This window comes from Gorilla gorilla, chromosome 18 (genome assembly GCF_029281585.2).
Source record: "Gorilla gorilla gorilla isolate KB3781 chromosome 18, NHGRI_mGorGor1-v2.1_pri, whole genome shotgun sequence".
In the NCBI taxonomy this organism is placed as follows: Eukaryota; Metazoa; Chordata; class Mammalia; order Primates; family Hominidae; genus Gorilla; species Gorilla gorilla.
In genome coordinates this window covers 6347970-6361141 of record NC_073242.2, presented here as the reverse complement: position 1 = coordinate 6361141, position 13172 = coordinate 6347970, and the positions used below count along the sequence as shown (strand labels likewise).

Here is a 13172-nt window from a genome sequence, read left to right as displayed (position 1 = left end):
TCATGACTTCTAACCTTAGAAAACTGTCCCCCTTCCAGAGAGCTGATAAATGTCCAATTCAATTTTTTTTTTGAGACAGAGTCTCGCTCTGCCACCAGGCTGAAGTGCAGTGGCACGATCTCGGCTCACTACAACCTCTGACTCACAGGCGTGAGCCATGGCACCCCACCCCAATTCTATTTTTGAAGGGAGGGACTGATTATTTTAAAAACATGGCCGGGCACGGTGGCTCATGCCTGTAATCTCAGCACTTTGGGAGGCCGAGGCGGGTGGATCACCTGAGATCAGGAGTTCGACACTAGCCTGGCCAACATGGCGAAACTCCATCTCTACTAAAAATACAAAAATTAGCTGGGCATGGTGGCACATGCCTGTAATCCCAGCTACTAGCGGGGCTGAGGCAGGAGAATCGCTTGAACCTGGAAGGCAGAGGTTGCAGCGAGCCGAGATCGTGCCACTGCACTCCAGCCTGGGAAACAGAGCGAGACTCTGTCTCAAAAAACAAAACAAAACAAAACAAAACAAAACATAAAAATCTTTCTGGATTGTAATGCCCTCTTCTTTTGTTTGGTGGGTGGTATGAGGAAGTGGCCCATTCTCAGCCCTGGGTCCGTGGGCTCCAGGCACAGGGACATGGAGGGGAGGTCTGGGTTCCTGATCCTCTAATCGCTGGCGTGGCTGTGCCTTGTTCTTCAGGAGCCCAACTTTCCCTGGCGTCCTCGCTTTCTGATCTGCATCTTTTTTTTTTTTTGAGACAGAGTCTTGCTCTGTCACCCAGGCTGGAGTGCAGTGGCGAGATCTTGGCTCACCGCAAGCTCCGCCTCCTGGGTTCAGGCCATTCTCCTGCCTCAGCCTCCCGAGTAGCTGGGACTACAGGCGCCCGCCACCGCGGCCAGCTAATTTTTTGTATTTTTAGTAGAGACGGGATTTTACCGTGTTAGCCAGGACGGTCTTGATCTCCTGACCTCGTGATCCGCCTGCCTTGGCCTCCCAAAGTGCTGGGATTACAGGCGTGAGCCACTGCGCCCGGCCCTGATCTGCATCTTGACTTTTGTCACTTTCTTGATTTTAAGGCAGAGACACCCTTAGAGGAATGGGCTTTAAAGGAGGGTTGGGGAGCAGACACCAAGGAACACACAGAAAGGTGCCAAGAGGAAATAGTTACCTGAGAGGCTCTAAGACTGCCTCTGAGATCCCATCAGTGACCTGACCATAGGGTGCTGGAGAAATGTGGTCACCCAGACACTTTGAAACACTTTCCGTGGTTGATAATTATTATTCTCCTTTTTTTTTTTTTTTTTTTTTTTTTGAGACAGGGTCTCACTGTCTCCCAGGCTGGAGTGCAGTGTTGCAATCTCGTGTCATTGCCATCTCCGCCTCCCGGGTTCAAGTGATTCTCCTGCCTCAGCCTCCTGAGTAGCTAGGATCACAGGTGCCCGCCACCAAGCCCGGCTAATTTTGTATTTTAGTAGAGACGGGCTTTCACCATGTTGGCCATGCTGGTCTCGAACTCCTGATCTCAGGTGATCTGCCTGCCTTGGCCTCCCAAAGTGCTGGGATTCCCGGTGTGAGCCACTGCACCTAGCCCGTCGCGGTTTATAGTTAGAGATTTCTCTGCTAAGTGATGTTCTCTCTCTCACACTGTGAGGTGAGGTCTGTTTGGGTCACCTCTGTATTCCCCAAACCGGGGACAGTATTGGGCTCAAATCTGCTCAGAAATGACTGACTGACTGAATGAATGAATCAATACATGAATGAATACGTTTGGAGTCCCCTCTTCCCACTCCTCGCCCTCCCTCCTTCCCTCCAGACCCCCAGGCGCTGCCCAGCCCGCCTCCTACCCCCGACCCGGGAACTCCAGGGACTGGACGGGGAGGGAAGGGTGGGAGGAGGCGGCGGAGGCGGAGGCGGAGACGCGGGAGGGCGGGGCTAGGGAGGGCGATGCGGGGAGCCGGAGCCCGGACCATGAGGCTGGGAGCGCCCCTTCTGCACCCCTGGCCGCCCGCGCCGCGCCCCGCGCCCACCAGAGGGCAGCACCACGACGCGCGCGGACAAGGCTGAGGCGGGAACGGCCGCACCCCCAGCCCCGCCCGGAGCCGCCCGGCCCCGCACCGCCCGCGAGTACCGACCCCCGGCGCCGGCGGGGAAACAGGTCCGGCGCCCCCGACCCCACGGCCCGGCCCCACTCTGTCTCTGACGTCAGCGCCGTGCCCCAAATAACTTCCTCCCCGAGCCTCTTCCGCCGCGGCGCCGCGCCCAGAGCCAGGCGGGGACACCGAAACGGTAACCCCGGCCCGGCCTTCCCGGAGCCGCTTCCGCCCCGCCTGGTGCCAGGAAGCCCCCGCCCCGCCCAAGGGATGGCAGCCGGGGCCGGGGTCGGCCGCCTGGACCGCAATGGCGCGCGCCTGCGGAACTTCTGGGGCCTGGTGTCCCGGGAGGAGGGTCGCTGCGGCCAACCCCGAACCCCGCCCCATGTCCCATCGCCTCCCCTGCCCTCGGCCCCGCAAACACCCCTGGCCTTGACTTTCCCACCAGCATGGCCCAGCCCCACTGTGTTCCATCGGCGCTCAATAAAATACTGAATGAGGCCGGGCGCGGTGGCTCACGCCTGTAATCCCAGCACTTTGGGAGGCCGAGGAGGGCGGATCACGAGGTCAGGAGATCGAGACTAGCCTGGCCAACACGGTTAAACCCCGTCTCTACTAAAAATACAAAAAATTAGCCGGGCGTGGTGGCACGCACCTGTAGTCCCAGCTACTCAGGAGGCTGAGGCAGGAGTATGGCTTGAACCTGGGAGACGGAGCTTGCAGTGAGCCGAGACTGCGCTCCAGCCTGGGCGACAGAGCGAGACTCTGTCTCAAAAAATAATAAAAATAAAAATAATAATAATAATAATAATATAATAATGAATGAAGCTGGACGGACTTCGCGTGCACCGCGGTCACCTCGGGGTCTGCTGGGGCGTCTGGGTCAGCTCAGGGTCCAGGAACCGAGGCCAACGGCACCCCGTGCTGCGCTGGGGTGAGGGGTCTGCCCTGGGGTCTCGGGGTTCAGGGCCAGGTCACGGAGGAGTCGGCTCCGGGCGCTTCCTTCCTTGGGAGAGGAGCTGGGCGAGCCGGGCCGACGGGTTGGGCGGCATAGCCGGGCCTGTGCTCATCTCCAGCATAAAACTCCACTTCATGGATCCTGCACCTCGCTCGTGCTCCAACGCTTTTGCCACCGCCGACCACGGCCCTGCGCCCCAGCCAGGCCTGAGGACATGAGGCGGCCCGCGGCGGTGCCGCTCCTGCTGCTGCTGTGTTTTGGTGAGTCGTGAAGGTGCAGGGTCCTGGTGGTGCAGTCCCCCACCAGGCTCCGCTGCACTGCCTGGGGCTCCGGCTCAGCCCCCTACTCCCTGGGACAGGCTGGGGCTGTGGGACAGGCCATCATCCCTCCTGCCCCTGAGCAGGTGGGAAGGCTCCAGATGTGCCAAGTGGGGAGTCCAAAGTGGGGAGGCAGGGTGGGAGGTGTGCGCACAGGCCCCAGAGGACTCCACCGGCGTAACTGGGCAGCGCCTCCTCCCATGCCTGTCTGCGGGCACTGGTGTGCCAGCTCTGGCCAGGCTCCCTGCTTCCTGCCACCTCGGCCTCTCCCCCCATTCTCTAGGTGAGGACAGGGGCCTCCTATGTGCAGGATGTGAACTCAGGCTCCAAGTGCCTGGACCATCATACTCGGGGTGGGAGGGTGGCCGAGCCGAGGGCTGCTGCCTGTGCCCAGAAGCCCCAGCAGGCTGGCTGCAGGCTCAGTAGAGAGCTGGGGGCAGGGGGTGCAGGTGGCAGAGGTCCCTGTCTCCTGCTGACAGAGGAACCGGTGGTGCGCCACCATGCCCTCTCCCAGTCCTGGGTCAGGGACAGCAGGTGCCAGCCAGGGGGCCCCACCTGCCAGGCCCCTCCCTGCGGGCCGGGACACTCTCTGTCAGGGAAAACCTCTCACATTCCTGGGCTAGCCTAGCCAGCCTGGCAGCCACCACACTTCCCTGTCCTCAAGTCACCTCCCAGGGCTGGGTCAGGTCATCCCAGGCTGCAGCTTAGCCAGGACTCCAGGCTTCCTCGTTCTCCTGGGTAGGAGGGCACCAGTGGCCCCTCAGTGGCCCGGCCTCCCCCGCCCCATCCCCCCCAGCCTCCCAGCACAAGGATGATGGTGCCCTCTGAGCAAGCCATCTGCACAGGAGGTGGAAGGCAGTGACTGCCCCTGAGCGGGGTGAGGAACCAAGGTCATTGCCAAAACTCTTTGGCAATGAGTTTTGCAGTCGGTTCACTAACAGCTGTGACCAGAGGCTGGACGCCTGGACACGTCCTCACTCCCAGCCCGAGGGTGGCACTCCCACCAGGTATCTGGCTGGTACCCACTAAGCTTCACCATCCCCACCAGCTACCAGCGAATCACAGGCCCAGGCCCCAAACAATGCTCCTGACACCCCCGGCACCCCTGGCTGTTGCTTCCAGCCCCCACAGGGCACCCACCCTGAAGGGCTCAGCTGTCCACATCACCCATTTCCCATCAGCCCCCACAGCCACACTTGTGTCCATCCACACATTCCCTGAGATCAGGTCCCCCAGATGCAGCCCTTGCCTTCTCGGAGCTCCTGGGCTAAGATAAGACTTGATTCTGGCTCCAGGGTGATGTAGGCAGAGCTCCCATCAGAAGGACAGAGAGCTCAAGAGAGAGTATAGGGCTTCCAAGATAGACAATGCAAGCAAGCAAGGAAGGCTTCCTGGAGGAGGCAGCATTCAGTTGGCCTTGATCTCTAGATCACGATTAGGACTTGGCTGGGAGCGGTGGCTCACGCCTGTAATCCCAGCACTTTGGGAGGCCGAGATGGGCGGATCATGGGGCCAGGAGATCGAGACTATGCTGGCTAACATGGTGAAACCCCTCTCTACTAAAAATACAAAAAAATTAGCCGGGCTTGGTGGCGGGCCCCTGTAGTCCCAGCTACTCGGGAGGCTGAGGCAGGAGAATGGCGTGAACCCAGGAGGCGGGGCTTGCAGTGAGCCGAGATCGCGCCACTGCAATCCAGGCTGGGCAACAGAGCGAGACTCCGTCTTAAAAAAAAAAAAAAAAAGACTAGGACTTATGGAGACCGGGAGAAGGGCATCCAGATTGTGGGGTGAGGGGAGCAAGCACTCAGAGACCAGAAGACTCTGCCTAAATGAGAAGTACAGGGCTACTTTAGGAAGGAAGGATCTGCATGGGGAGGAGGCATCGCTGAAGGGGCAGTGCTCAGGCAGGGAGCATGGAGACACAGCTCCTGCAGACTCCCAGAGGGCGAGAAGACCTGACAGTGCGCGCCCTTCTGCAAGCAGGATCCTCAGGCTTGGAAGGAGCAAGGGGTCGGGGGGCCAGGGAATAACCCTCCCGGTAGTGTTTGCATTTTAAAGGGCACTTAATTAGCACAAATTAATGAGCAGAGCATCCAGGGCAGACTCTCCATTTCCCATTGCCCCTGACCCTGCTTCTGCAGGGCACCCCTTTGCCTGCCCTGCACCTTCTCTACCTCCTCCTCCTGCCCATCCACAGCTGCCCCCTCGCCGCCTGCTGCCTTATTGTCCAGCAACCCCCAGGGGTGTCTCTGCCCACCAGTGGTGTTGGGGAGGGTGCCCCCCAGACTGTGAGGCAGACAGGAAGGAAGAGAATGCCGTAAAAACCCTGGGGGTGCTTGGGCCCTGCATGGCCACTTCCTGTCCCCACAGCCCCTCAACTCCAGGGGACTGGTTATCTTTTCCTGGCAGAGTGAAGACATGGTCCATAGCAGCTGGCCTGGGCACCGGAAGGCACTGGGGGTTAAGGGGAAGCTGAGGGCCTAGGTGTGGGGAGGTGGCTGTTCTAACCCCTCCCCAGCTACGGGCGAATCTGCCCCCACAGAATCAGACGCGCGGAGTGCAGGGGTGGTGAGAGGACTCTGTCAAGGCCAGGAAGTTCCAGGCTTTGCTACCCTGGGGCTGTACACTATGGTCCTGGCTGGGGTCTCCAAGCTGGGGTAGAGGCTCCAGTGTTTGGTTAAAGGCCCAGCAAGAGGCCCTTTGTGTCCTGGGGTGTGGGAGGCAATGGACCGCAGAAAATATGTTTCCATCCTTGGTTCCCCCCAACAACCCCATATCTTACTTCTCTTCCGGGACCCTCACTTTATCCACTCCAAAGCCCCCTTGCACAGCCCAGCAGGGGGTCCTGGGCCTCGCCTGCCAAGCCTGCTGCATGCCTGGGAGAGGGGTCAGCTCTTGGGACTCTGGAATCTTGAGAAGGCTGATCCCTGGTGGCCAATGCAGACCACTGTACCTTCTCTACTCCCCTGAGGCCAGGGAGAAGCCTGTGGGGCTTGGGCCTCAGCCTCAGGACCAAAGTGAGACTTGGGGAAGGAGCTCATTCCGGAGCAGACTGTGAGAGAGCCCTGGGCAGCTCTAATGTGGAGACAGCTCCCGGGCCTCTTCCGCTCTGAGCTGTTCCGGGAGGAAAGGTCAACCCTACAGTGCCAGGGCTGGAGGCTGGACCCTCCCCAGAAACTTCCAGACAAGGATGGGTGTGGAGTGTGGAGGGAGAGAACCCTTTCCAGGATGAGAAGGGGACATCTAGCATGGGGATCTCTTCACTGGCATCTCCTGACCTGCTCCCCATGTGGCAAGGAGCATCCACCCTTTCAGATAAGCTCTGGCCCATGGGCCTGGGCCTGAGCATATGGCAGAGCCAGCCCTGGGGGGGAAACTGCAGGCCCTTGGGCTCTCCTGTGAGGTCCCTCTGTGGACTGTCCCTCTGGAGTCCTCAGGAGCTGGGGAGGGTCAGTGGAGAGGGGCTGCAGGGTTGGGGAGGGCAGGTCAGGCTGCAGCTGGCCTGGCTGATCACCCTCTCCTCACTTCCAGGGTCTCAGGGGGCCAAGGCAGCAACAGGTAAGCACCCAGGGCCCTGGGGTGGGAGGGACAGGAGCCGGCTGGACTGAGCCAGGGACACTCACACCCAGAGGGAATTTGGAACGCACAAGACACTGGGGAATTCCAGAGGAGGGGAAAGTGGGGGCTGTGTGGAACTGGAGCCCAGAAAGGAGAGGAGGAGGAAGGTCCACACAGGAGCAGGACGGGCAGCACAGAGCATTGAGGCGCGGTGCAGGATGAGGGCGGCAGGGTCTGAGGATCACCCTGAACCGTGACTGGCCCCCTCTGGGTGGCTCCCTTGCAGAGGGCTTGACACCTGTTCTATCCTTCCAGGCACCTGTTTGGGTCAGGCCCTGGGACAAGACCCTTCCCTGGGTTATCTCAGTGCCTCCGTGGCCCCCAAGAGGCAGGTGTTAGGTTGCCTTTCCCGGCGAGGAGAGTGAGACTTGGGGGGCAGCTGGGGAGGGGCTGCCTGTATCCCAGACTGCCTCGAAGCCCAGGCCTCCGACTTCCCCGAAGCCCAGGCCTCCGACTTCCCCAAGGTCTTCGGGTAGGTCAGGGGCAGGAGGGCCGAGGACTGGAGTGTGAGGCTGAAAGCTGGGCCTCGGCCATGGAACCAGCCCCAGTGAGCTCCCCCACCCACTCCCCATGCTCCCCCAGCCTGTGGTCGCCCCAGGATGCTGAACCGAATGGTGGGCGGGCAGGACGCGCAGGAGGGCGAGTGGCCCTGGCAAGTCAGCATCCAGCGCAACGGAAGCCACTTCTGCGGGGGCAGCCTCATCGCAGAGCAGTGGGTCCTGACGGCCGCGCACTGCTTCCCCAAGTGAGTCCGCCCATCCCTGTCCCCGCCCATAGCGCTGACAGCGCCCCGCGCGCGACCGGTTCAGCACCGTGGACAGCGCCCGCCGCGCCAAATCCTGCGGGTGACCTCCCTGGGGGATCCTGGCCCAGCCCCGCCGCCTTCCCAGCCAGATGCTTCCCTTAGGTCCAACTCCAGGGCTAACTTCCAGTTGCAACCTATGCTCACGCCCACGGGAGGTGCCTCGCACCGCTCCCCGACCCCATCCATCCCCTCCACCCACTCACCCACTCCCTGTGGGTCCCTGCAGAAGCGGCCCGGCAGGCTCTGCCCACCGGCCCCTCCTGGCCTTTCCCCATCCCGCACACACCTCAGCTCCAGGACACTCTTCCCGGGAGGAACTCTGCTCACAAAGCCCAAGGACCAGACAGAACGGCCCTTCCTCCCCTCACGCACCTGAACCACCCCAGAAAGCCCTGAGCAGAGGCCAGGCCACTCAGCCCTCTGCCATGTATGAACCAGCTGGCCGCACACCTTCCGGGTGTCCCAAGCCCCTCGCCTCACGCCTCCCCACCACAGCTCTAATTATTTTAAACCCCACATCATTTTCTTTTTTTTCTTCTTGATCTTTAAAAGAATATCATGACCAAAAAAAACCCACACCTTAAATTCAGATACTCACGGCCAGGCACGGTGGCTCACACCCGTAATCCCAGCACTTTGGGAGGCCAAGGCGGGCAGATCAGTTGAGCCCAGGAGTTCAAGACCAGCCTGGGCAACATAGCAAGACCCTGTCTCTACTAAAAATAAAAAAAAAATTAGAAAACAAAAAACAAACAAACAAAAAAACCCCAGGTGCAGTGGTGCCTGTGGTCCCAAGTACTCAGGAAGCTGAGGCGAGAGGATGGGTTGAGCCCAGGAGTTGGAGGCTGCAGTGAGCTACAGTTGCACCGCTGCACTCCAGCCTGGGTGACAGAATGAGAACTCTGTCTCTAGGGGAAAAAAAAAAAATCGGGAACTCGGGCTGAGAGAGGGCAGGTCACCTGCCAGAGGCCCGCAGGTGGGGCTGGCCCTGCTGCACCTGGAGGGTGGTTCTCTCCGAGCCAGCCTTTCAGGTAGGCACTGTGACTGTCCCCACAGCACAGGTGAGAAAGCTGTGTCACAGAGAACTTGTTAAGTGACTTGCCCAAGGCCACACAGCGGCCAGGGGTGGAGGTGGAAATCTGAGTCGGGGGTCTGGCTTCAATGTCAACACGCATCACCGCTGCACCTGGCTGTCCTAGAGATGGCTCTCGAAGACACTGTGCAGAGAGAGGTGTGGGGCACGGTGGTGGCCAGAGGAGCCCCAGCCCCTCCCGGGCCTGTCCCCACACGAGGGGCCGCCTCACGCCGCCTCTCTGTTTCTCCCGCCAGCACCTCTGAGACGTCCCTGTACCAGGTCCTGCTGGGGGCAAGGCAGCTAGTGCAGCCGGGACCACACGCTATGTATGCCCGGGTGAGGCGGGTGGAGAGCAACCCCCTGTACCAGGGCATGGCCTCCAGCGCTGACGTGGCCCTGGTGGAGCTGGAGGCACCAGTGCCCTTCACCAATTACATCCTCCCTGTGTGCCTGCCTGACCCCTCGGTGATCTTTGAGACGGGCATGAACTGCTGGGTCACTGGCTGGGGCAGCCCCAGTGAGGAAGGTAAGGGGGCAGGGCTGGGAAAGAATGGGGGATGTGCATCAAGAAGGCCCAGGGCGGCTTGGGGACCACTCTGAACCCACAATCTTCCTGATGCTATATTAATACATACACACAGTCTCTGTTCACACAGGTGGGGCCGAGGGGAGCAGCAGCAGACGCAGAAGGAAGAGGGGGTGAAGGGAGAGGGGGACAGAAAGGGCCCAGCCTGCTGCCTGGAAGGAGGGAGGATGTCTGCCCCACAGTGCCCTAAGCCAGAGATGGTCTAAACATGAGGAAACGACAGGCAGGATGGAGTGGTGGTTCCCGGGGCCATGGGTTCTTGATGAGGAAGTCTGTTGAGCCCCGGGCTGTTCCGCCCCTCTCCAGACCTCCTGCCCAAACCGTGGATCCTGCAGAAACTCACTGTGCCCATCATCGACACACCCAAGTGCAACCTGCTCTACAGCAAAGACACTGAGTTTGGCTACCAACCCAAAACCATCAAGAATGACATGCTGTGCGCCGGCTTCGAGGAGGGCAAGAAGGATGCCTGCAAGGTGGGAGCGATGTGGTGTCCATGGGGACTCAGTCCTCACCTCCAGGCCCAGGGCAGGGTGGGATCATGCCCCGCTCCATGGGCTATGCATTCAACCAGCTGAGCAGCTTGTTTTGAAAAGGCAGATTCCAGGGCTGGGCGCGGTGGCTCACGCCTGTAATCCCAGCACTTTGGGAGGCCAAGGAGGATGGATCACAAGGTCAGGAGATCGAGACCATCCTGGCTAACACGGTGAAACCCCATCTCTATTAAAATACAAAAAATTAGCCAGGCGTGGTGGTGGGCGCCTGTAGTCCCAGCTACTCGGGAGGCTGAGGCAGGAGAATGGCGTGAACCTGGGAGGCGGAGCTTGCAGTGAGCCGAGATCACGCCACTGCACTCCAGCCTGGGCCACAGAGCAAGACTCCGTCTCAAAAAAAAAAAAAAAAGAAAAAGCAGATTCCTGGACCCCACCCCAGGAGGATCAGAGTCAGTGGGTCTGGGGTAGGGCATAAGAAACTGCATTTTCAACACACACACACACCCTAGTTGATCTGGGGACACTAAAGAATAGGCACTTTAGACAACCGGACTGGCAGGGGATGGGGAGCCGGGCAGAGAGGCTCTGGGATGGAGAGAAGGAATCCAGCGTGGAGCTACACACCTCCTGTGCGGCTGCAACAGAGTCTGTGGGAACTCAAGGTGGGCTCTGACGGTGACTCTGCATCCCCCGCAGGGCGACTCGGGCGGCCCCCTGGTGTGCCTCGTGGGTCAGTCATGGCTGCAGGCTGGGGTGATCAGCTGGGGTGAGGGCTGTGCCCGCCAGAACCGCCCAGGTGTCTACATCCGTGTCACCGCCCACCACAACTGGATCCATCGGATCATCCCCAAACTGCAGTTCCAGCCAGCGAGGTCGGGCAGCCAGAAGCGAGACCCCCGGGGCCAGGAGCCCCTTGAGCAGAGCTCTGCGCCCAGCCTGCCCGCCCACACCATCCTGCTGGTCCTCCCAGCGCTGCTGTTGCACCTGTGAGCCCCACCAGACTCATTTGTAAATAGCGCTCCTTCCTCCCATCTCAAATACCCTTATTTTATTTATGTTTCTCCCAATAAAAACCCAGCCTGTGTGCCAGCTGCCCACGTGGGGATCCTTGGGGGACCCCGGCGGGTGAGGAGCTGTGAGTTGCAGGATGAAGCCCAGGTGGGAGATGCGGAGTGCTCTGGTCATCTCTGAATCAGCAGAAGGGAGCTGCAGCTGGTGCCCGAGGCGAGGACAGCACCAGAGCATGGGACCCCTGTCACGGGCCCCACACAGGAGGCCACCTGCTGCCACCTGTGCCTCTGTTCTCTCACCTTAAAGGCCGCCCCAGGGTTGGCACTGGGGACAGCGACGGACACAGGTGGAAAGACCCTCAGGGCCATGCAGGGGCCGTGCCGGGGCGAGAGGAGGGCATGGAGGGGCTGGCTGGGCGGGGGCACCTCAGCCTCCCAAGCCTGCACTTCCGGCTGCCCGTGTCTTGGGGCCACCCAACTTTTCTAAACCTCTTCGGCAGGAGTGGGTGCCCACACCTGTGCTTTCCTGCTCCACTGCTCCTGGCACCCTTCGTCTCCCTGTGCCCCGGCGTCTCCCCTTGACCCTTGGCTCCTCTTCCTCCGCCCCATCCCTCAGTCTGCACCCCCATGCAGGAGTCCAGAGCAGTACGTGGTGGCAAGGGGGTTAGGCTGGACATGCACATCACACCCACACGCACCCGTGCACATGCACACAGGCACCGTGGCCTGCACAGTGCCAGGAAGAAATCAGGCCCTGGGTATCCACCAAGGAATCAAACCAACACCCACTCAGCAAGCAGCTGCTGGGGACCAGCCGTGGGGACACTGTGGGGAGCAAAACAGAAGGAACTCCCTGCTGGGCCTGACCCATCTCCCCAACGGCTGCCCAGTGGCCCCCGTGAGCCATTTCTTGCACTCCTCCAGCCCAGGGGTGGGCGGGCAGGTCTGGGGGGCCTGTGCGCACAGCCCCATGGGGGAGCAGATGCACGAAGCCCAGGTGGAGGGAGAGGCAGGCCCAGGGAGCAGCACTGGGTGGTCCTAGCCAAGCAGGGACTGGCCAGGCCTCCCAGCCTCGGAGAGCCCTGGGTGAACCTGCACCCTGCTCTGGGCTGTGCAAGGAGCCCCAGGCCCCCGTGGTCAGGGGGGAGGCTACAGGTTAGATGGTCTAGGGAGGGCAGCCCCTGCTCTCTTTGTGCTGAGACCCCACCCAGACCCAGGATGTCAACAGGCAGATGCCCGTGGGAGAGGAGCAGAAAACACTCTCTACAGAGTCTAGGGGTTGAGAAGGGAAAACAGGGCTATTTCATGCAATTAACAGCTCCCACGAAGCATGCTGTGAGAAGGACGTTAGGAAAGGAATAGTCCAGGTTGCCACAGGTCCCTTTTCCATCCTGGGGCGGGGGTGCAGCTCAGACTTTGCACGCTGCTGCCAAGCAGGGCTCTGAGCCATCTGCCAGGTGGGCGGCAGCAGGGCCCCCGCCAGCTCCAGGAGGGACTCGAGGGAGAGCCTGGCACAGGCCCGCGCACATTCTGTGGCTCACAGGGAGGTAGGCAGAGCGGGCGGCAGCCTTCATCCCCAGGCTCAGCTGGCCCATGTGCACACATACACACACACACACACACCATTCCCATGCCACTGACAGGCACACACAACACATGCATGTCACATGCCACACACAGGCACACACCACATACCAAGCACACACCACATGCCACACATCACATACACACAGCACACACGTGCATGCCACACACACCATGTGCACACAGGCACACGCCACACCCACACCATGTACAGCCAGTAGGTACACACACATACACACACACACACACACACACACACACACACACACACACACACAGCGAGAGCCCCGGGAAAGAAGTCTGTGGGCTCCATTCGGGCCAGAACTGCGGTGAGGGGTCAGCCACAGGCCAGACCTCCCTGTGCCGAGCCCCAGGCCTGGGAACACTGGGGAGGAAGAGGTGGTCTGAGGGCAAAGTGACCCATCTTGGGGGGCACGGCTCAGTGCAGAGGTGCCGGAAGTCATCGTCCCTCACACAGATGCCACGTCAGGGCCTTGGTGGCTGCACTGTGGGGTCAGCTCTTCATCGCCCCAGCCGGCCACTGCCACGAGCTTTAGGAGGAAGGAGGGTGCTAGAAGTCCCTGCTGAGTGGACACCAATAAATGCAGGGATGTCAAGGAGGGTGGTGCCAGCCGCTG

At 60.6% G+C, this 13172-nt stretch overlaps 1 protein-coding gene across 2 annotated transcripts; it reads left to right on the top strand.

The window, feature by feature from the left end:
• The first annotated feature begins 1965 nt into the window (after nucleotides 1–1965).
• Nucleotides 1966–11029, top strand: PRSS27 (serine protease 27). 2 transcript variants are annotated; one of them, XM_055365015.2, is made up of 6 exons: nucleotides 1966–3305; nucleotides 6894–6920; nucleotides 7563–7725; nucleotides 9115–9386; nucleotides 9753–9922; nucleotides 10637–11029. In XM_055365015.2, the coding sequence occupies exons 1-6, from the start codon at nucleotides 3260–3262 to the stop codon at nucleotides 10928–10930; spliced, it is 972 nt and encodes a 323-aa protein (XP_055220990.2). In that variant the 5' UTR covers nucleotides 1966–3259; the 3' UTR covers nucleotides 10931–11029. The 2 variants fall into 2 exon arrangements, with proteins under 2 accessions (XP_055220990.2, XP_030863258.3); XM_031007398.3 differs by having other exon boundaries at nucleotides 1967–3305; nucleotides 6894–7452; nucleotides 10637–11025.
• Nucleotides 11030–13172: the final 2143 nt, after the last annotated feature.